Below are 20,537 nucleotides of genomic sequence, written 5' to 3'. Positions count from 1 at the left end.
GCGCTGGCTCCTGGGGTACACCCCAGCTGCACCCCACAGCACCCCAAGACACCCAGCAGAGAGTCACTGGCTGCACCCAGTGCCTGCATAGCAGCACAGCGCCTCAAAGGAAAACTCCCCACAGCCAACACAGTGAATAAGATTACAACAAATATAAACTAATGATACAGCTGTCAAGACAGATTAGACTGCACAGTGTAAAAAATTGCAGGGCTGTTTAGTCACAACAATATAAGATTAATTTATCAATACAGCTTATGTGGCACTGGAGAGATAGCAAATTGAATAAGTGAATCTTTTCTATACCTTGCACAAGGAGGGAGCCTCAGACCCAAAGGGCACACAGGTCTGGATGCCCGTCAGGATTTTCAGACGGGGATCAACCTAACAGGGCTGGTTTGATACAGCCCAGGAAGGTCCACATCCCCATCCCAGGTACAGGGGATGGGTACACATGCCACCCATAGGCATGGTTCTGCGCCCACAAGCTCTGAAAGGTGCCCACCCTTCTGCAGCACCAGGCTGGAGAGGGTTGCTGCTATATTGAGACATCCAGAAGCTGCTGCTGCAGGCAGGAACTTCCCCGACTCATTTCCATAAGCTCCTTCAGGTCCAGTGTTACAGGACTTGAGTCATTTGTGTTGTCTCACCTTTAAGCTCTGTCCCAGTTACAGCGTGTGCATGTTTTGGCACACGCAGCAATCAGAGGCAGCGATTCACCAAGCTAACACATGCAAAAATATGCACAGCGACCTCCACCCTTTGAAGGCTAAGCCCTGGCAGGCACAGGCAAGCTTGCAGACCTGAGAACATCTCTCAAGGGTGCTCAAAAAGCAAGAATTGACCCAGAAGGTCTTTGGGAGATGCTTCCCTATTCATCCCACATCATCTGCCCAAAGACTACAACATCCCCATCAGACCCATATCATCTCCAATTTCTCATACGTTGCCATCTGTGGGTTAAAAATGTGCAAGTAAATAAATAGCTGCAGCGATAATGAGCCAAGGTTTCGATTTGTGAAGGTGAGAGCACAGCGGCAGCCGCCGATACGAAGGAAGCGCCCGTTTCTATAAATATTGAAATCCGGTAATTATCATCATTAGAACTAGTTGTGATTTAGCCGTAGCTCAATCCCAACAAGAACGAACGGCATTTATTTGCCACAATTAGAACAGCTAAAAATACTGCCCAAACCTTGCCTGGTTCAGGCCTGTCCCACCACGACCCCCGCAGCAGGTTCAGCCTTGGGCAGGGAGCAACGCAAAGCGGGGACCACTTGAAGGACTGGAGAATGGGGGTGAAGAAACCCTGTGCTCCCCCAGGGAGACCAGAAAACCAACACAAGGCCATCCCATCTTGTAAGAGCCCTTCTCAGCTCTTTTCCAAGGCTGTCTCCCTAAGTCTGGTTCAGCCCAGCTAACTCCTGCCCCACAAGGCTGGCTCACCAATGCAAGGTATTGATAGCTGCTCCCTAGGAAAAGCAACAAACTGCCTTTTCTATTCTGAAAGTTTCTTTGCATTTGTATCGGAAGGCACAGATTTCATTTTAAAAAGCAAATGGATATGTCTGTCTCACCCAAGCCATTGCACTGGCAGTGAAGGGCGATGGCCCAGGTACCACACAATTGACCAAAATAGCCATTGCTGATGGACATATTCCCTCACCTCATGGGAACATTACAGTTATGCCAAGAGCCTCCACGCACTCAGCATCTCCTCTGTGCCCCAAACAAGTGCTAAAGGACTCCAGTAGCTCAGGATGACAGAAAGACACCTTCAAGGATGAACTTGGTGGACGATCTCATCCTTCCTGACCTCTACAGACAGGGATCAACCACCCACATAAAATCCTGTGAGGGGCATCAAGCTATCCTGCCCTACCTCTGCAAGGTGACCAGGGGGCCACCACCTCTCCACGAGCTGTTAAACATGGAGGGACTCAGTCATCCTCCCTTGGGGACACATCTGCACTCCAGCTGCCACCAGCAGTTTCCCAGCCTTTCCCCGATCATAAATAAATGCTTGCAGGGTATAGACAGATATTGCAGGAGGCAGCACCTCGAGATAGCGATAATCACCTCTCGGCTTCCCAATCAAGAACCGACCCAGGAAAATCCACCATCTACTGACCCAAATCACCCAGGGTCATCTCTTCATGCTTGCTCTGAGACTCAAGATTTTCCCAGAGGAAAAGTGCCCAGCTCCCCCAGTCAGGGATGTTCTTTCCGACAGTCATGGTGAATATTTTCCCCACTTATTCGATAATATCTGGAAAGGGCCGTGAAATGGGCAGCTTAGCGATTCTCCACTGCGCGGGGGCGAAGGCACTGAGGTGCTCACTGCCAGGTCCCAACAACAGCCCAAATATTCATCCCAGCCCCATGGGCCACCAGCTGCTCCTCCCCAAAATGCCTCCAGCCCTGGGACTTTCTCAGCCCCCATCTCCCTCCAAGGGTAATATGACCCTTCCAATGGTTTGGTTTGTTTTTTTTTCTGCCTTGCTTTCCTCTGAACTCTCTCTAGTTTGCCAATATTCCTGTTATAAGGTGCCACAAACTGAGGTCACATTCCTGGGGTATTTTTTTCAATTATTATTTTGGGGGTTTTTTGTAGTTTGGGGATTTTTTTTTTTCCCATAAAAAAGCCAGTTCACAGATCTGCTCCCACAGCTCCCCCTCTCCCCAAATGCAGCCCAATGCTATTTGCTTAGAGCCCTAAGCCAGTTTTCAGTCCATTTGGCAGCGTCATATCCAAGGCAAACTGAACTAATTTTAAGAGTAAGATTTGGCGAGACACTATATCAAATGCTTTGCTAAATCCAAATATATTAGGATTTCCACGTTCTGCTCAGCCACTAATTTTGTGATTCCATCAAAAAGAAAAAGCAATCAGGTTTGTCTGGCAAGATTTATTCTTTCTAAATCCCTGCTGTTATTGCTCATGCTTTCCTTATCCTCTAGTGCTTCACTTTCTTAATACAGCAGGACTGGAAACGTTTGCTGGAAATTTATTTTTGCTATTTATATGGATTTTGAAAATCTGCCTCTGCTCTCCTCCGCTGCCCCCTGTCTTCCCCGGTGCTGTCAGCATCCCTGTGCTGCCACCATACTCATCTCCTCCTCCTCCTCCCAAAGTCAGAGCACAGCAGTATCATAAGCCCAGCATTAATACACAACTGGCCTCAGACACAAGATACACAAGAAAAACTAATCAAAAAAAAAAAAAAAAGAAAGAAAGAAAGAAAAGAATAAAGGATGTTTGGCCGCAGGAGAAAGGTCTAAAGGAAACACCCACCTGGGTCAAGCCCAGGTCCATCGCAGAGCACCGCCAGCAGCATGAACAGTTAATATTAATGCCTGAATCAGCCATCCCTGAGCATCACCTTGTTTTTTGTGCAAGTCTTCTGGCAACTACCCTTGGGGTGATCAGGCAGATCTGAGCCACAAATGATACTGGTCAGTGCCTTCCCAAAGGACACACATGGTCCATGGCGAGTCAGGGCCAGCACATCTACAAACTAAACTGTGAACCACTCAGCTGGTTGAGGAGCTCCTCCAGGCTTGGGGCTTGTGTAGGTCAGGAAGGGCTGTGCTCCCCTGCTCTATGCCAGCACCCCAGATTCCCACTCACACCTTGGGGGTTTGGTGCATCTGGAAAGACACACCATGAGAAACACAGACCTTCTGCAGCATTATCCTCCACTGAGAGCCAAGCAGAAGTCTCTAAATCCTGTGTGCATGCAGCAGCTTTGGTGACAGCACCATCCCAAATCACTCTGGTGACTCCATCCCGACTCTGACTGCACATCTTCTGCTGTGTGATCCACTGACCTCTGTGGGAGTGGGGCAAAGCTGCTCATGCATTTCAGGGTAGTGCTCATTCCTGCCCATTAGGAGGAAAAAGGCAGCTGTTTTGGAGCATAATCAGTTTCTGCTCATTAAGCCCTTGGATGTAGAAAGACTCAGTATTTCACATGCCAAATAACACCCTGTCTGGGTGCCAGGTGCGTGCACACCCTCAGTACGCTCCATCCAGCCACGCCAAAGCAGCAGCACAACCAGCCTGGATCAAGGCTGAGCCACCCAGACGGGCCAAGCCGTCATCTCTAACCACAGCTTTTCTCGTGAAGACACAAACACCTCCTCTTGCACACCCTGGCACAGCCCAACATGCCTGGGCTGAGCAGTAAGGCTGGGTTTTCGGACAACACAGCTCATGGCACTCAGGCGATGCTCCCACTTTTGTCTTCCTACACCTCCCTTTGGTCAGGTCTCTGCCAGACCCCTTGCCTCAGCTCCTACGTGCTGTTCCAGCACCATCAATAAGAGGAAAAAGCACAGCATGGTCATCCCAGCAACTCTAGGCTCAGAAACAGGGCACCAGCATCCATCCAGCAGAAGCACAGCTGATGGTTCTCCATTCTTGCTCCAGCAGGGGGATTTGACTAGATGACCTTTTGAGGCATGAATGGAGATTTTCTCTTCATTCTAGCTATTTTTAGAAACACGTTCTGGGGGAGCAGCCCTCTTCAGGAGCCCTCCCAAGTGCTGGAATGCCTGTGGTCAGGCACAGGCTCCACCAACACCCTTGAGTTTGTACCCAGCTGGCTGCAGGTCAGAGGATGGAGATGACAGCCCAGCCCTGTCCTGCTTCCAGTGCAAGGATGACCTTCCCTGCAGGTAGCTGGGCAGAACATCCTCCACCAGCTCCTGCTGGCAAGCGAGTCCTGGGGAAGCTGTCAGGAGGGATTATCCCACCCCAGGGAAGCTGCCCTCCATCACTGCACCTTCCCCTCCAGCCTGACTGGGGCTCAGGATTTACAGCACAGACAGAGCAAGGGGGTTGGCAACAGAAAACTGATGGGGATAGAGGATTTACAGGGAAGGGACAGTTTCAGGGGAGGTCAGGTGAAGCAGAGGGTGATTTACAGGGTCAGCAGCAATTTACAAAGCAGGTAGCACCAAGGAGGCAAAGATCTACAGGGGCAGGGGAGAACTACTTTTTATGGGTGTTTATTAGGAAATTAGTGTCTCCTTCCTCTGACCGCTGTGACCCAGGGAGGGGCACAGAAGCAGATGGATTTGCAACAAGCCTCTTCCTTGCTCTAGAGGTCACAGAGAGAGGTCATCAGGGATCCTCTCCATCACAGCATGCCTGCAAGCTGGCTTCTGCTTGACCACAGCATCCCCGGGGTCATTTCAGCACGTCCCTGTCCTGCCACCACCCCAAGGCAGAGCTCCAAGGCCAGTCCCTCTGGGAAGCTACAAATAGCAGATCCTCAGACATCTCCTCCTGGAGGCCCTTCCTCCTGGCAAGCCCCACAGCCCATCCCCACCAGTCTGGTGCAGCCCATCTGCTGGCAGCAAGGCAGTGTTTCTCCTGCTGCAAAGGCTCCTCGCCACCACCAACAGCATGGGGCTGCCACGCTGGAGACAGACAGGCAGGGGTCACAGTCTGCCCTCCCTTCATCCCACAGCAAAGTGAGCAGGCCAGACCCAGGGCCACCAGCACAGATGCACACAAGTCACATCACCCAGTTACCAGTCCCATTTTGCAGTTGCATCTGGCACTCAGCAGGAGCCAGGGTCTGGGCTCAGCCTCAGATGTGCAACCCTGAGCACATCCGTTTGGGCAAGCAGGTCCTTCCCCTCTCCCACTGCATCTTCTTCCCACTCCTGAACCAAAAATTTAACCATGCCAGCAGGAGGGTGCCCCTAGATGACATTCCAACCCATGTCTTACATTTACTCCTCAAAAAGATACCATGCCTGATTTGAAACACAACAGTTGGAGGGGCTGGTCCTAGAAGAACCCAAAAAAGATGGAATTTACTCAGACATTTAATATCTGTGTTGTTCTCCAGATGCTCCTCAGATACCAGGAGACCACAGGCTTAGCAAGCGCAATCCCTGCAGGGGACACCCCATTTCTCACAGCGCTGGGTTGCTCAGCACAGGGATGCAATAGGACCATGTGCCACTAGCAGAGGGAAGAAGGAGAAGGGCTCCAAGCATTGACTGCAGACCCCCATGAAAGCACCAAGTACTGCCCAGCCCCAGCATGACATAAACGAGATAAAAATCAAGTTGTGAGCAGCCTACAGAAAGCAAGCAAAGTTTCTCCCAAGCCTGGAGTGACAGCAGCTCCAGGCAGCTTTGTGGTGCAGATGAGTTAAAAGTTACACTGGGCAATATCCCAAAGCTCAAGATCCCAGATAACATCCCATCACCCACAGATGAGGGTTTGCTCCCAGCCCAACAGGTCCCACAGCTCCACAGAGGCATCTCCCCAGCAGAGAAACATGAGCCGCAAATGCAGCATCCCACACAACCTGGTTCTCTTGAAGTAAAACTTCCGGAGAGTCACAATAGCAGCACCCAACCCTCACAACAACCCTGAGCAAAAACCTGTACATCTTCACCCAAACCACAAGCAGTGTCAACACCATTGCCCCCCACCCCTCTACCCCAAAGTTTGACTAAAGCTCAGTAGTATCTTTGCTTTTATAAATCTCTGCCTTTTAATGATGGCTTCAAGGCTCAGAGAAAAAAAGGCCCATTAAACTCACTGAATAAGTTAATGGGGCAGAGAGAATCCATTCCAAAGCCACCGCAGGCTATTTTCCTCTGGAGCTAAAGCCTGAATAAGCAAAAAGGAAAAATTAAAACTGTACAGTGCGTTGCCAATAAATAACCCCCAGTGTAATCTGCTACCAGGCAGGCCTCCATTTGCAGAGATAATAGGATGCAGATCAGTTGCAAACCACCTCCCCTTGCAGGGACCACCACCTTTTGATTGCAATTAGCTGTGCCATAGCAGGAACCTCCATCTCCTGCCTGTCCCCTTCCACCTGCCTGGGCAGGAGGGAATGGCACATCCTGCAGAGAATTACTGAAATCCAGCACTTAACTCTGCAATTCCCCAACACCCGTGCTCCAAGCACACAGCCCTGCTTCTCTGCTTCCTTTTTCCCCAGCCCTCCTGTCTGTTCATGGCCCTTCACCAGCAGCACTATGGACCCATCTCTTGCCCATCAGCCAGAGCACACTAGCAGTCAGTAACTCTCTCCAAACGCTTAAACAAGAGCATGTCCCAGAGATAGAGAGAAAAAAAAAAAAAATCCCTGTTTGTAAATGTTGATCCCACTAGATGCAGTTTGTTTACTATTTAATATTTAAAGATGCTAATTAAGTCTCTGAATAAATAAATCTATGTTACCCATGCCTTTTGGAAGGCAGGGATCCTTCCCCCGGTGCTGGGCAGCCTGCCCAGGGCTGGTGACAAGCCTGGGGCAAATGAGGATCTCACCACCATCCCTCCTGGAAGCAAGAGCTTATCTATGACACAAAGCAACATCAGGCACAGATCAGGCTGAGGACATGAGGGAGTTCAACCACTCAGACCTGGAGAAGGGCACAGGCAGGACAAAGCACAGAGAGGAGAATTTCCAGGCAGGGTTGCCTAAAGCAGTGCCTTTTGGCCCCAAGATGGAATCTCAGCTACAAATAAGGAGTCAAGGGCTTGAACCCCTAAGGACCAGAGGATCAACCCACAAAGTGCTGGGGGGACACAAAGATGGGCACCACCACAGCAAGCATCCCATCACTGAGCAAGCAGCCAAAACTGCTCCAGGGACCAGCTACAGGCACCCACATCCCTCCCAGCCGCCCCCCTGCTCAGAGCCAGGGCAGGCAACCTGCACAGCTTCATACCTGAGAGCACCCCAGCTCCAGCTTCTCTTTCCAAAACAGCTTCTGTAGCATCCTGAGTACAGTAACTGCCTGCCTTCCTCACCCACAAACCCTAACAAGCCTCAATGCCACACCCCAGCTCCCCCACCTGATGCCTCTTCAGCCTAATTGGGCTCTGCCTCTCCCAAATCTGCTCCAGTTGCTGGTGCACTTGCCATTAACCCCCAGTGTGCCAGGCCCTGCAGAGCTCCCTGTTACAGAGAGTCTCTCCCTGTCCAGCCAGCATCGCTGCACCACATCAGCACCCTGCATGCATTCCTGAAGCTCAGGCTTTGCTCTGATGCTCCCAAGGACACCCTCCAGCACCCACCACAACCTGAAATGAGGGGCCCAGCACTTGACAAGAGAGCACCTGGCTGTTGCTCTGACACTGACCCAGCTCTGTGCTGTCCTCCCCACTGGGGAGCCTGAGACAGCTGGTGAGACAGAGGGCAGTATGGATGTGTACAGAGCCTATGGGAAGCTCAACCTCAGGAACAGTCTCCAGTAACATTCGGCTTCTCTGAACCAGCACATGGAGAGCCCCAAGAGGACAGGGATGCTCTTGGCAGGCTGAGGAGCTGGGAACAAGCAGCATCCTTGACCCTGTGTCCCACTGAACTTTGCTTGCTCCCCAGGCTGCTCAGCAACAGCCACCAAGTGACTCGATGGCATTCAGCTTGCTTTTCCTAGGATATATTTTGGCTGGGAGAGCACAGGCAAGGCAGGAGACAGTCAAAACCAGGACACACATCACTGCCCCAGGAGCACCCAGCTGCACTCTGGAGGCAAGAGGTTTGGGGGACAAAAGAGAGATTTCCAGCTGCACAAGTCACAGAGCTACCCAGAGGCAATCCCATCCATACCAGGATGGACAAGGAGGGATGCCCAAGCTGCTCTTGCCTGTCCGGGTTAGAAGCAGGCAGGAGAGGGGCTGTGGTCCAGGACAAGGGCAGACAGCCCCTGGGAGCATTTGCACAGCTGGATCCCAGACCAGAGAGCCAGGACTCTGGTTCCCAGCCCAGACTGCTGCACAGCATTTCCATAGAGAGCACAGGATTGGAGATGAGGCCAGAGCTGCTCCAGGAGTAGAGAGAAGGTCAGCAGCTGGAGGCACTCGGGCTCTCCCCCATGTGGCTTCAAGTCCCAGTAGGGTCAGGACAGCCTGGCATCACTATGTCTCCGCTGAGCACTCATTTTCCTAATTTATCCTGGCAAAACCCCTGAGCATGCAGGGTCTTCAGCAGCACTCAAATTCCCAGCATCTGTTTGAGCATTTCCACATTAACATTTCCTGGTGGGAACCGCCTGAGGAGAGCTAGTTAAGGGACAGACTTGCACAACCCAGGAGGATGGGGACTTCACCATGCTCACATCTGCTCCTACCTACTTCTTAGTCCCCCAGGGACATTGTGGTGCAGCCAGCAAAGGCATCAGTGCCCTGTGCCCTCCCCAGCAAAACCTGGCCCAGCACAGAGCAGCAAGAGGGCTGCAGGGGGGTAGCACCTGGGCTCAGCATCTCCCTGCATCCTTCCCTGGAACCCCAGCATCCCAAGACCATTCAGTTATCACTGCAACAAGCACTGAGGTCAGGGAGAAGCATCCAAAGCCACCACACTATCACACTCCCTTGGAAATCCTTCCTGACCATTCTGCTCCATTGCTGGGACTCTTGTTTCTAATTTAAAAGAACTTTTCCTTTCCATTTAGGCAGACCACAGCTGGGAGAAGGGGAAGGCAGGGATGACGGCACACACTGAAGGTGGGGTACAGAATGGGGACAGTCACTAATAGGCTCCATTATCTCCTACACTGGAGCACTGGATGGCAGCTGGAGGAAAGCTGGCTGCACACACAGTTCTGACTTCTCTTTCAGCTCCCCAAATGCTACATCACATGAAAACAAGCTAAAAATACAGTAGATATTTTCCTGGTGTTATTCTTTCAGGCAAGCAGGGGTCAAATCTCACACAGAAAGGAACAGGGCAGGATGCACAGCCCCACGAGGTCTGGAAACAGGGTGGTACATGGGGAGATGGAGATGCACAAGGGCAGATGCTGGTGGAAGAGCCTTGATAGCTGGGCACTGACTTCAGTGCCGCCTTCCAAGGGGAGCCCAGAGAGATTTTAATCTCCTTTTCTTCAAATGAAGTCAAGTCCAGACCCTGAGCAATATCACAGCTCTAACACACATCCATCATCCACACCCCAACACACATCCACCCAAACATAACCAGCATGATGCTGGGGATCCATTTGCTGTTGCATTGTGGGACCACTGGGTGTCACAGCCCTTCCACCACACTGGCAACAGCCAGGAGGGAAATAACCAGCCCATCTTTGGCCCAGCTGCCAGGGAGGATGAGGTATCCCTCAGGAGCTGCATAAGGAAGATGCTGCAATGTCAAGACCAGCTTCCTACCACCACTCAACCCTTTCCCTCTCTCACACCAGGCTCTTCACAGCCGTTCCCCATTGGGGAAGGCCATGTGGCCTCTTTAGCCTGCCAATCTCCATCCAGTCTCTGCAGCAAAGGGTTAATCAGAGGAGAAAAGAGCATCCAACTCACCCTGGAGGTATCCAGAGACAGCTCTCAGCCTGTGCCCTCTTGCCTCTACATCCAGAATTCCTCTGGGGACACTTCCCATGGATGTTCAGTACAACAGGACTGATATCACAGCCTCGTTTATCCCTCCCTCCATGCCTGGCCTCTCCTTAAACCCTGGCTGGTGATGGGCTGAAGGGTCTTCATCCCCATTCCACTGCTCTGTGCCTCAGTTTCCCCAATATTAAAATGGGCAGAGCTGTGAGGAGCTTCCTTGCAGACCAGGCACAGCCACAAGCTGGTTGCAGACAGCAGCACATCACCCGGATCAGACACCTCTTGCCCGACACTTCGAACAGCCCAGCAACACCTCCCCCCAGCACCTGCTCCGGCTGGGTCAACACTTTCCAAAAAGCTGCAAATCACCTCAATTCACAGAAGTGCTGGGGCTGCATCACTTGCAGCTCTGGTGTAAGAGCTATTGGTATGTGGGGGTGCACTGACCACATCCTTCCACAGCAGCGCTGAGCAAGCCGTGACCCAGCACCCAGCTGCACCCCAGGGGACCCTCTGACACCACGGGGTGTCCCCTTGGGAACTGAGATACTGAGTGGGTTGGAGTCCAAGAGCCGCAGGGCAGCACAGACACCCCACAGCAATAGACCTTGTCCCGCAGGGCATCCAACAGCTCGACAGCAAGCGGCGACTTGACCCCTCGTCCCCGCCGCCCTCAGCCGCTCCCGCATCCCCCGGCCCGGCCGCCCCTCCCTGTCGGAGCCGGCGCATCCCGGAGCCGGGGCTGTCTCACGCTGCCGCTTGCCCTCTAGCGGCACAGCCACCTCCAACCGGGGAAGAAAGAGGAGGATGAGGAGAGGATGAGCCGAACAGAGGGTGCACGGGGCTGAGCTGGGCTCCGCCTGCCCCAGGGACAGAGGCTCAGTTGGGGCTGGGGGTTATGGCACAGCCCCGGAGCTGCTCATTTGCAAGAGCTCCCACCCAATAGCATCTGTCTGGAGCAGCCTTGTGAGTCTGGGAGATGGAACATGGGGAATAGCCCATTGCAGCTGTGGTCCTGGTGACCTGTGCATGGCCCTCTGGGACCTGGAGCATCGCATGAGGCTGCTGGTGTCTATCTCTTCATGCAGGGCACAAAATGCCTGCATTATCCAACCGCCATACAAAACTGCAGCCTCTGACCGAGAAGCTCACCCCACAGCAGTGCCTCAGCAGGGATTCTGCTGTGGACCCCTTGGTGCAGAGGGGAAGAGCAAGAGAATTTGGGGGTGACCAGAGCTCACAGGCTGCTAACACACCTGCTTGAAAGCACCTGTACAACCCAGTAAAACCCTCCTGCTGCAGGAAACTCTCAAGCTCAAAATTACTGTTCTTGCACAGAGACCGGTAAATAATACAGCAAGCCACAAGCACTATTAACACTCTCTTCTGGAAGCCTGGCAAACCCAGGGTTTGGTCCACTCCCCACTTGACTGCAGCCCCCCTTGAACGGGATGCACCAAATCCAGCCATAAAAACTCTTGGGCAACACCTGGCATGGGTACTGAGCAGGACAAACCAGCGTGCCAGGGTAGCACTGTCCAGCATCACTGAGCACGACCTACCTACCCAAGGGTGATCTCATGGGGCATCCCATGGTCTCTTTGGGGGGGTTTACTGAAAGAGCCCAGCATTACTGGGTGCATGGATGGTCACAGGTCTTTAGGACACCATGAGAAGCCCCATGCCAAAGCACATGACGGTGTCACACCCACAGAGGTGAGTTGATGGGGTAGAGCAGACCCAAATAGCTTTCCCTAACTGAGCTCTACAAAAGTCCCTAGCCAGAGGCAACACATCTCCAAACCTCTAAAGGCAGCAAGGCAGGTCCTTCCTCAGTGTCTTCCCTTCCATTTCTGCTTCTTCCCCCCATGAAACAGCTGTCCTAGACCCGAAGCATCCTCATCTCACTTCTCCAAGCCCAAGGAGACAAGCCAGCAGGCAGAGCTGACTTAGACCTCCCAAAACCCTACAGGAGATGAAGGTTGAGGAGATTCCACATGCACCCTGAAACCATCCAGGTCACCAGCTCCTCCTGTCCAGGCAGCAGCTCAGGACCCATATTCACCTCAGAAAAAGCCTGGGAAGTCCTGACAGGCACCAAAATTTTTTTCTCCCCAGAGAAATACTTGGTGTAGACCATCTGCAGAGCCAGGCAATGCACACATGGCTGGGGAGCACTTGGGGAGCCCAGTAGGATCAGGCAAAAGGGGGACAGAGACACCAGCAGACTGGCATGAAAAGGCAGGTGACTCAACCCAGCAGGAATCCCATGTCCCAGACAAAGTGGGGCTGTAACTCTCAGGTGCCTGATGTTCTCTGCTCAGTGTTAGCCTGGCCACTGCTGGGAAAGCCAAGCTGAGACCCAGCTCTGACAGCTGACTCCTCCAAAAACCATCTTTTATGGCCCATCTAACCCAGATTCTTCTGCTCTGTCCTGGCACATAGCCTGGAGAGCTGCAAAAATATGGGAGGTCACAGACATCACCCATGCCAGGAAAGTGCCTCCCTCCAGCACTAGTGAGCAGGGAGAAAGGCTTTGAGAGCAGGACAAGAAGCCAGCAGCCAGACCAGGGGACGCACCCAGCCCCAGGCTGTCCCTGGTGTAAGTTCAGCTACTTTGTCGCACAAGGCAGAACCTGCCATTGTCCTGATCCCCTGATGCAAGGGGGATGATACAGGGACAGTCAGGACCCACTGCTCCTGGTTTAAAGAACCTCTAGAGCATCAAGACCACATCTCAGCCCACCTCCTTGTCCCAAGCACCTCTGCACCCTCTTCTGTCCTTACAGCCTCATGCTGCATTCACCACCCCCATCCTAACATACTTCAGGACAGACACTCTGCATAAACAAGAGCCCTCAAAAACAAAACTGGATTGAATTAGGGAACATTTGAATGGTCTCTACGGCAGCCAAAGCCACTGGGGCCAGGAGATGGAAGGAATGATGGGATGGGAAGCTTTGGGAATGCAGAGCCCTTCATATCTGGAGAGCAGCAGCACATGAGGCACACTGAGTACGCTGTGGTTGATTCACAATGAAGGCAAAAGTTTGTGTTCTGACACCTGAAGCAGAGCAATCACCAACCTGGGCATCACAGAAAACCCTCTCTCAGCTATTTGGACCATAAAAGCAAGTTCTGCTCCCCCAGCCCTTCCAGTAAGATGCCTGCCCTTTCTTCTCTCATTCCCAGATGCAGGCGCACATGGGCATCAATGATGCCTCGGTTCTCCCCGTGCCGACAGCAAAGGGGTGCTGCCACTCTGCCCACCCCCTTGCTCTTCTCCACGCCACGTGCTCCCAGCTCCCACGCAGCAAGTGGGACGACACCGGTTCTGACGCAGCTCTCCCACCCTGAGCCGGGCCCATGGGATGGAGCCAATGCTGCTGTGGGCTGGTGGAACAGCCCTGCAGGAAAGAATGGGACTGTTCTTTTGTCCACGGGGGTGGGAGAGAAGATATTTCCCCTTAGCCCTGCAAGTAAGACCCCAAAAATCTTGCATCCCGCAATGTTTTACAATGACCCGCATCCTCTTGGGTTGCTCTGGATTCATCTCAACAGTTTGAAGGCAGCTATGATCTGCACAGGTAAACCCTACAAACCCACCCATTTGACCATAAGAAACCCCATTCTCCCCTGGTGACGCTGGGAAAGGGAGCAAGGCATCATATACTATGGACATTTCCCTACCTCAGGGGAGCCCAGAGGTGACAAATGCAGCTCACCACCGCCTGCCTGGCAGCATCTCTGCAGTGCCATAGCAACAGCTGAGAAGTAGGGAGGCCCAGATGGCAAACTCCTCCGTCCGTCCTTCCCCACGCACCGTGCTGGCGCATGAAGGCGCTGCCCACGCTGCCAGAAGGGTAACTCCCCGGTCCATCCTCGGCACGCAGCGTCTGCCATCACACCGACACGTGCCAGCAGAGGCAAGTCCGGCCACATCACCACAGTGTCATGGATAGGGACCCAGAGTGGCAAACACCCCGGCTGCTCGGAGCACAGTGACAAGAAGTGGTTCTGTGCTGCAGGACCACCAGGACTGAAGTTCTCCTTATGCATCTGGTCTTTTCGGGGAGGTCTTGCAAAGGATGGAGCACCACATCACAGGGGTGAAGGTGGGTTATGGAAAGGCTTGAGCATCCCCACAAGTCACACCTGGCTGGGGACACAGCAAAGGCCACCCAGCTGCACAAGGAAAAGCGATGGCATGAACAAACCCCAGCCCCACGGTTGTCCTTTCCCTGAACAGGGAGGGCAAAGTCCAACAGCCCAACTCCGAACTGGAGCCATCTCAACTGGGGTCCAAGCCAGCCCCTGAGCTAGACAAGACCCTTGGCAGCTCTCACAGGATTCTGTGTGCAGAGCTGACATCCCCAGGGATGCAGTCTGAAACTGGATACATTTCTGGGCAGGCTGGGAAAGGGCAGAAGGACAGCAGCCAACCCAACCTCCATCTCAGGCCAGGAACCTCCTGCCCTGCTCCTGCTTCACCATTAACCTGGCACCACCTGCACTTGCACAGACGTTGTGTGTCACCATCCTCCCCAGCCCAGGCAGGAGCCACCCAGCCCTGACTGCAGCTGCTCTGCTCTCCCTGAAAAGGAAGATGAGTGGGAAACCAAAAGCAGCAGCAATCGGAGCAAAATTTGTTCATTTGAGGGGTGCAAATGGAGGCTCCACAATGGGGTACCGACAGGGCTAGCCTGCCCTGCCAGCCTCCATGGGCAGTGCTGCAGGCTGGATATCCCCTGTCCTCCTTGCCTTGGGGCCATCAGCCACTGAGATGTGAAATAACCCAAAACTCCTGATGGTTTGGCCCCCAATACTGGTGGGACCTGCCTCGGTGGGCTGGCATGGAGTGGCCTCTGCCCTGGCTCAAAGGGACGAGCCCCCCAAGCCAGCTCACACTGCTTTCTTCCTCCAGAGCCCTCAGAATGGGCCCTGGCAGCCTTTCATCAGCACCACTCAAGCTTAGATTGCCAAACTGAGCTTATCTTTCACACATGAGCAAGGCCCTGCTTAGCCCCAGGGTGTTCTCACCACCCTGTACCCTACCACCTTTTCACCAGCACAGGATGGAGCAGAGACCACCACCTCCCCCAGGGCCTTGGGGAGGACCCAGCTGGAGCATCACATCCCCTGGCCCCAAGGACAGAGCTAAGCCTCCCCTATTCAGCCCCAAGCCTAGTGAGCAAAGGTGCATTTGCCCCCTCGCTGCCCAAAAACGAGGTAGGCTGCCTGGCAAAGCCAAGCCCCCATGAGGGTGGCAAACGGGGAGAAGAGTTGTTTGGTGCCCAGCTGAATCAGACCCACGTGCCAAGAGTGATTCAGCGGTGACCAGGCTGGGCTTCTACACACCCCTCGCCCCAGCATCCATGGTGTGTGGGCTGGAAGGAGAGGTCTGACATCAGCCTGGAAGGGTGTAGGACCCAATGGCTCCCACGCCAGAGCACAAAGAGACAGGTTCAATTCTGGCTCCCAGCAGTGACTTTTTTGCCAGGAAGCAGCTCCCCCACGCAAACCATCCCTCTGCTCCCATAAGCATCCTCTACAAACCGCTGCTGTCTTCCCAGTAAGCACAGACAGATCTCTGGGGAAAGTTTTCACTCAGGCTCAGTCTCAGCCCCTCATGGCATTTCAAGGCTCATCCCAGTTCTACATCTTGGCCCCCGAGCCCAGGGAGGGAGGCGCAAGGCCAGCAGCGATGCAGGGGGTGAGGGAACGTGCTTTGCTCACAGTGGAGCAGAGATGCATACAGCATCCAGCAAAAACTGCCACCTTCTCCTTCCCCAAGTTAAAAGAAGCTCTGCTCCAAAAAAATACCCAACATCTTTCTGGAGTTGCCCATTTTTTTTTATGCCGCCTCTTTTATACAGACTTCTTATCATCATTTTTCAATTTCAAAGCAGTAAAGATGTTTTCTGGGCACAAAGAACTCATGTAATACTACCTCTCGCAGCAGTCCAGACATATGTGTGCATCTCACAATGCTCACGCTGGTGGCTTCCAAACCCTTCACAGCCTTTCCTACCGCTCCCTGCCCCCCAAAGGGTTAAAACCAAACCACAACAAACAGCAAGCACAAGGAAAAAAAAACCCACACACGAGTTTCTCTGACTTCCCCAGCATCGGCCACATCCCTCCCGCGTCTCAGAAGAAAAAAGAAAAACACACTCCAGCACCACGACGCAGGATAAATATGTGACAATTGGAAGGGGAGCGTTGCATTAGTTTTCCCCTTTACTTTCCCCATTCCTGCTGGGTTTGCAGAGGTTTGCTGACAAGGCAAAGACAGGGCTGGGGGTTCAGGGTCAGTGGTACGTGCTGAAAACCTGCTCGGGCATCTCATGAACCTGTAAGCAAGCAGGGAAGCGGCTCCCATCATCTTTACCCAGCAAAGGTGACAAGCAGAGCTGTGAAAGAGGCACTGCAATTATACCGTGGCTATGCTGCAATTGCACTGTGACCAAATAAAACAGCTTCAAGAAGAGACCCCGCAAAGCCCTCTCCTTCCATGCAACTGTGCCATCGAGGTGGGAAAAAAAAATAACCCTCCATTACTCATTTCAAACCTTGCTGCATTTAACTGCCAGAATAAAGGATTCCACCTCTTCTCTGCTCAACTCCCACTGGCAACTTGCTCTGGGGGCTACATTTCCCTAAATGCTCACATTTCAATTAGCATTAGAATAATGAAATGGCTCAGGGTTCATCTCACCCAAAAATGTACTGGAAAATAAAGAGCAGAGATTGGAAGGGATGAGGATATTTTTTTCCCCTCATACACACACACAGAGTATGATGGATTCAGGAGAAGGAAATATATTCCTTTCTCTACTCCACTCTGATGAGATTAGCATGGGCTTTGCTAACTGTCTCTCCAAACAAGGATAATGCAACTTCAAGTTGATTTTCCAGATAAACAAGCATGCAAACAAACGCAAAGTGCTCAACTAAAAATATCTCCCTGCTCCGATGCTTCTCCTCACCGCCACCACCCCGAGACGAAAACACACAAATCCCTATCGCAGCACCACAGCGAGTTGCAAAATTATAACAATGCGAGTTAAATCAGCTACTTAAGGGACATCTCACTGTCCTATTTTTTTTTCCTCCCCTTAAAAACGCGAAACCGCAGATCCCCAGATACACTCAGCCAGGGCAGGGAAAGGAGCATTTTCTGTTGTGGGGATGAAAAAAAAAAAAAGACATCCTAATCGGATCCAAAGTCTAGAAAAAGAACAAGCAGCTCAGAACTTGCTTTTCTTGCCCAATTTGGGTATATATGTGGCTGTGACGTCCCCCCACCACCACCACTTGCAGAAGCAAACAGTTAAAGGAAGCAGCAGCTTTAGCATCCTCGCCTTCTGCTCTCTCCCCTGCTAAGGAATCAAATCTTATTTACTTTATTCCTCTTAAGCCTTGGCCAAACTGTTGCTGGGCCCTTTTTTAAATTATTTTTTGGGGGAATGGGGTAAGGGGTAAAAGCCGGGTCTGCGTCCGTTGCACGGGCAGCAGGGCTGAGCTCTGCCAGGCAGCGCGGCAATGCCGAGGGCACCTGAGCCCGGCACAGGCAGCCCTGCCCGCACCCTGCCCGCCGGGAGAGCCAGGGGACACCCCCCACTTACATGGAAGTGATGTTCCTTGAGATGTCCGTGATATTGATGCTCGTGTTGCCATTGCTGCTGCCTGAATCCTGCCCTTCCAAGAGAGGGAAGAGGTTCCCATCATCCGGTTTCTTGCAATTGATGTCTGTCTTGCTGCAAAGACAATTAGCAGGGCAAGCCAGCACCGAAAGCAGATAGTCTCCCCAAATGCTCCAGAGCAAAAATACCCTCCAGAAAGTGCACTTGGTAGGGCAAAGAGAGACATCCATCTCCGATTGCTGCTTCTAAAAAAGAGGAGGAGGAGGAAAGGGGGGATGGAGGGAGGTCAAGGGGGGGGGGGGGGAAGGGGGGAATGAAACAAAGACAGAGGGAGGGGGGGAAAAAAAGGGGGGGGGGGGCCCAAAAAAAACAACACAACAAAACCTCAAGCGATCAGATGCAAAAATCCTCCAGCAGATGAAATCATGCTGGCAGCTGGCTCGGAGAGGCTGTAATTCCCGCTAGGGCAGCGGCAGCGGGCGGGGATGCATCGCTGGCCCGGCCGCCCTGCGCCCGCCGCTCCCCGGCAGCCGCTCCGGAGGATTGCAACGGGAGGCTGGGGAAATAAATAAATAACAAAAAAAAAAAAAAAAACCCGGTGCGAAAGTCACCAAGTCCCACCTACTGGGCAGAATTAAAATTGACACACCTGCAAAAAAAACACACAGAGGGAAGAGGAGGCTGGGGAGAGGAGGGGGCGACCTCCCTTTCCCATCGCTTCCCTCCCTCCCCCCGGCCTGGCCAGCCCTGCAGCGGCGGGCACAAAAAGCAGAGGAGGAGGAGGAGGAGAAGGAGGGAGGAGGAAGGCTTTGCAAAGCGAGCCGGGCTCCGCAATAAAAAGGATTCCCCACCCCCCCTCCCTCTCCGCTAAAATCAATCTAGGGGAGGGGATGGGGAGAGAGGGGGGGAAAAACCCACCCCAGCACTGCCGGAGCCCCAGCTCAGCCCCGCCAGCGGAGGAAAAGTTGCAGCTGGGGTTAAATTTGTGCTGGGGGAAGAGCTGAGGGGCTCTGGCTCGGCTCCTGCTTTTTCAGGATCTTTCGTCTTTTGGAAGGAGGACGATGCTGCCTTTCGCTTGGTTGTTGGGTGGGTTCACAGCCCCCTCCCCCGCAATCTGGACACAAGGGTGGAGAGCAAAAAAAGATTAAACTGAACTGGACGAGAATAAAAGCCAGTGTGGATTACAGCAATTTAATATTTTTTTTTCTTTAGAGGATCCTAGCGAGAGGCAGATCAGACGGCTGGGTGGAAAAAAAAATAAGCGACTGGAAAGCACCCAGGAAGGACTTTCTAGAAAAGACACACACACGCCCCCCATCACCCCCCCTCCAAAATGCAACGGGGACTCAGCCGGCTGCCGGGAAGCGCAGGCAGGAGCACCCAGGGTCGGGGCTCCCGTCCTCCCTCCCCTGGCTTTCCCCTTCGCTCCTGCAGCAGATCCTGCAATCAGACATGCAAAAAAAAAATCCTGAAAGAGGAAGACTGAAGTGTTGAAAAGGCTGAGCTCAGAGCGCCGAAATGGCATCAGGAGAGCAGTGAGTGTGAGCTGAACAGCAGAGCGAATTAAGATGCATGGTGCATTTTTGGCAAGCACAAACCCAAGCAGATCAGAGCTCTGCTTAATTTGCTCTGCTTTTCTACAGTGCTTTTCTACATGCCTTCCCCCCCCCCTCATAGTTTCATGTCTCTGCTCCTCTGCACAGAGACACAGGGATAAAGGGATGGTGCTGCAGGCAGGAGCACGGGTGAAGGGAGGAATTACAGGTGTAGGACTCTCAAATATTTCAAGGGTCTGCTTCTGCCAGGCACAGGGCTTTGCACAGGGAGGAGAGACAGAGGGATCTCTGCATGGGCTGAGCTAACACCTCCAGTTTCTGCTACATAGCCTGAATCATCCTAGTCCAGAAGAGGCAACAGGATTTGGAAGTGAAAAAAAGGAGAAAGAAAGAAAAATTAAAAAAAAAAAAGAGAGAGATTTGCAGCCAGGATTCATGTAGCCATACCCCTTGGCCAAATTTCTGCAACCAGGATTCATGCAGCCATACCCCTCAGGAGGGGAGTGGGCTGCCCACAGCCACACTTACTGGGAGCCCGTCCAGTGGGGCATGAGCAGGGCTCACACTTGGGTAACTCCTCACCTGTTGCTACACAGCTGCACGGCAGGACCTGGCAGTGTCAGTGATGTGCAAGGTGCTGCGCTCACCAGGGTATCGGTCCTACTCCCACAGTGGCTCCTGGGGTGCCAGGCAGCTTTGCCAGGGCCCCTCCTGCCAGAGCCTTCCAGGGGAACTAGGGGCACTCATCTAGTTAATAAATACCAAGGTGGGAGGGCTGGTTTCTCCCCAAACCCCACCTGCTTGCAAGTTACTGAAGTGAAACACCTAGATGCAGAGAGGTCACTGAAGTGCCTGGCACTGCAAACAAGGGGAGCATGGGGAAGGGTTGGTGGGTCCCCACCACCACGAGAAGCAGCTCTGGTCCTCAGGCACTTGTATGGAGACCATGTCTGCAAAGGCACCAAAGAGGAAAACACTCAAGCATATTTTTTACTCCCTGCC

At 52.9% G+C, this 20,537-nt stretch overlaps 1 protein-coding gene across 3 annotated transcripts in view; it reads right to left on the bottom strand.

The window, feature by feature from the left end:
* The window catches only part of NTRK3 (neurotrophic receptor tyrosine kinase 3), a 211,114-nt gene extending 192,750 nt beyond the window's left edge, over positions 1 to 18,364 (bottom strand). For all 3 annotated transcript variants that reach the window (XM_082060583.1, XM_082060584.1, XM_082060585.1), the window contains exon 1: positions 17,962 to 18,364. In XM_082060583.1, the coding sequence (XP_081916709.1) occupies positions 17,962 to 18,209 (248 nt within the window). In that variant the 5' untranslated portion in view covers positions 18,210 to 18,364. The remainder of the gene's footprint in view (positions 1 to 17,961) is intronic.
* Between the last annotated feature and the right edge of the window lie 2,173 nt (positions 18,365 to 20,537).

Source organism: Streptopelia decaocto (assembly GCF_964273445.1).
Source record: "Streptopelia decaocto genome assembly, chromosome: 9".
In the NCBI taxonomy this organism is placed as follows: domain Eukaryota; kingdom Metazoa; phylum Chordata; class Aves; order Columbiformes; family Columbidae; genus Streptopelia; species Streptopelia decaocto.
Note: the sequence above shows the minus strand (reverse complement) of the source record. Positions and strands in the feature narration are given on the sequence as shown.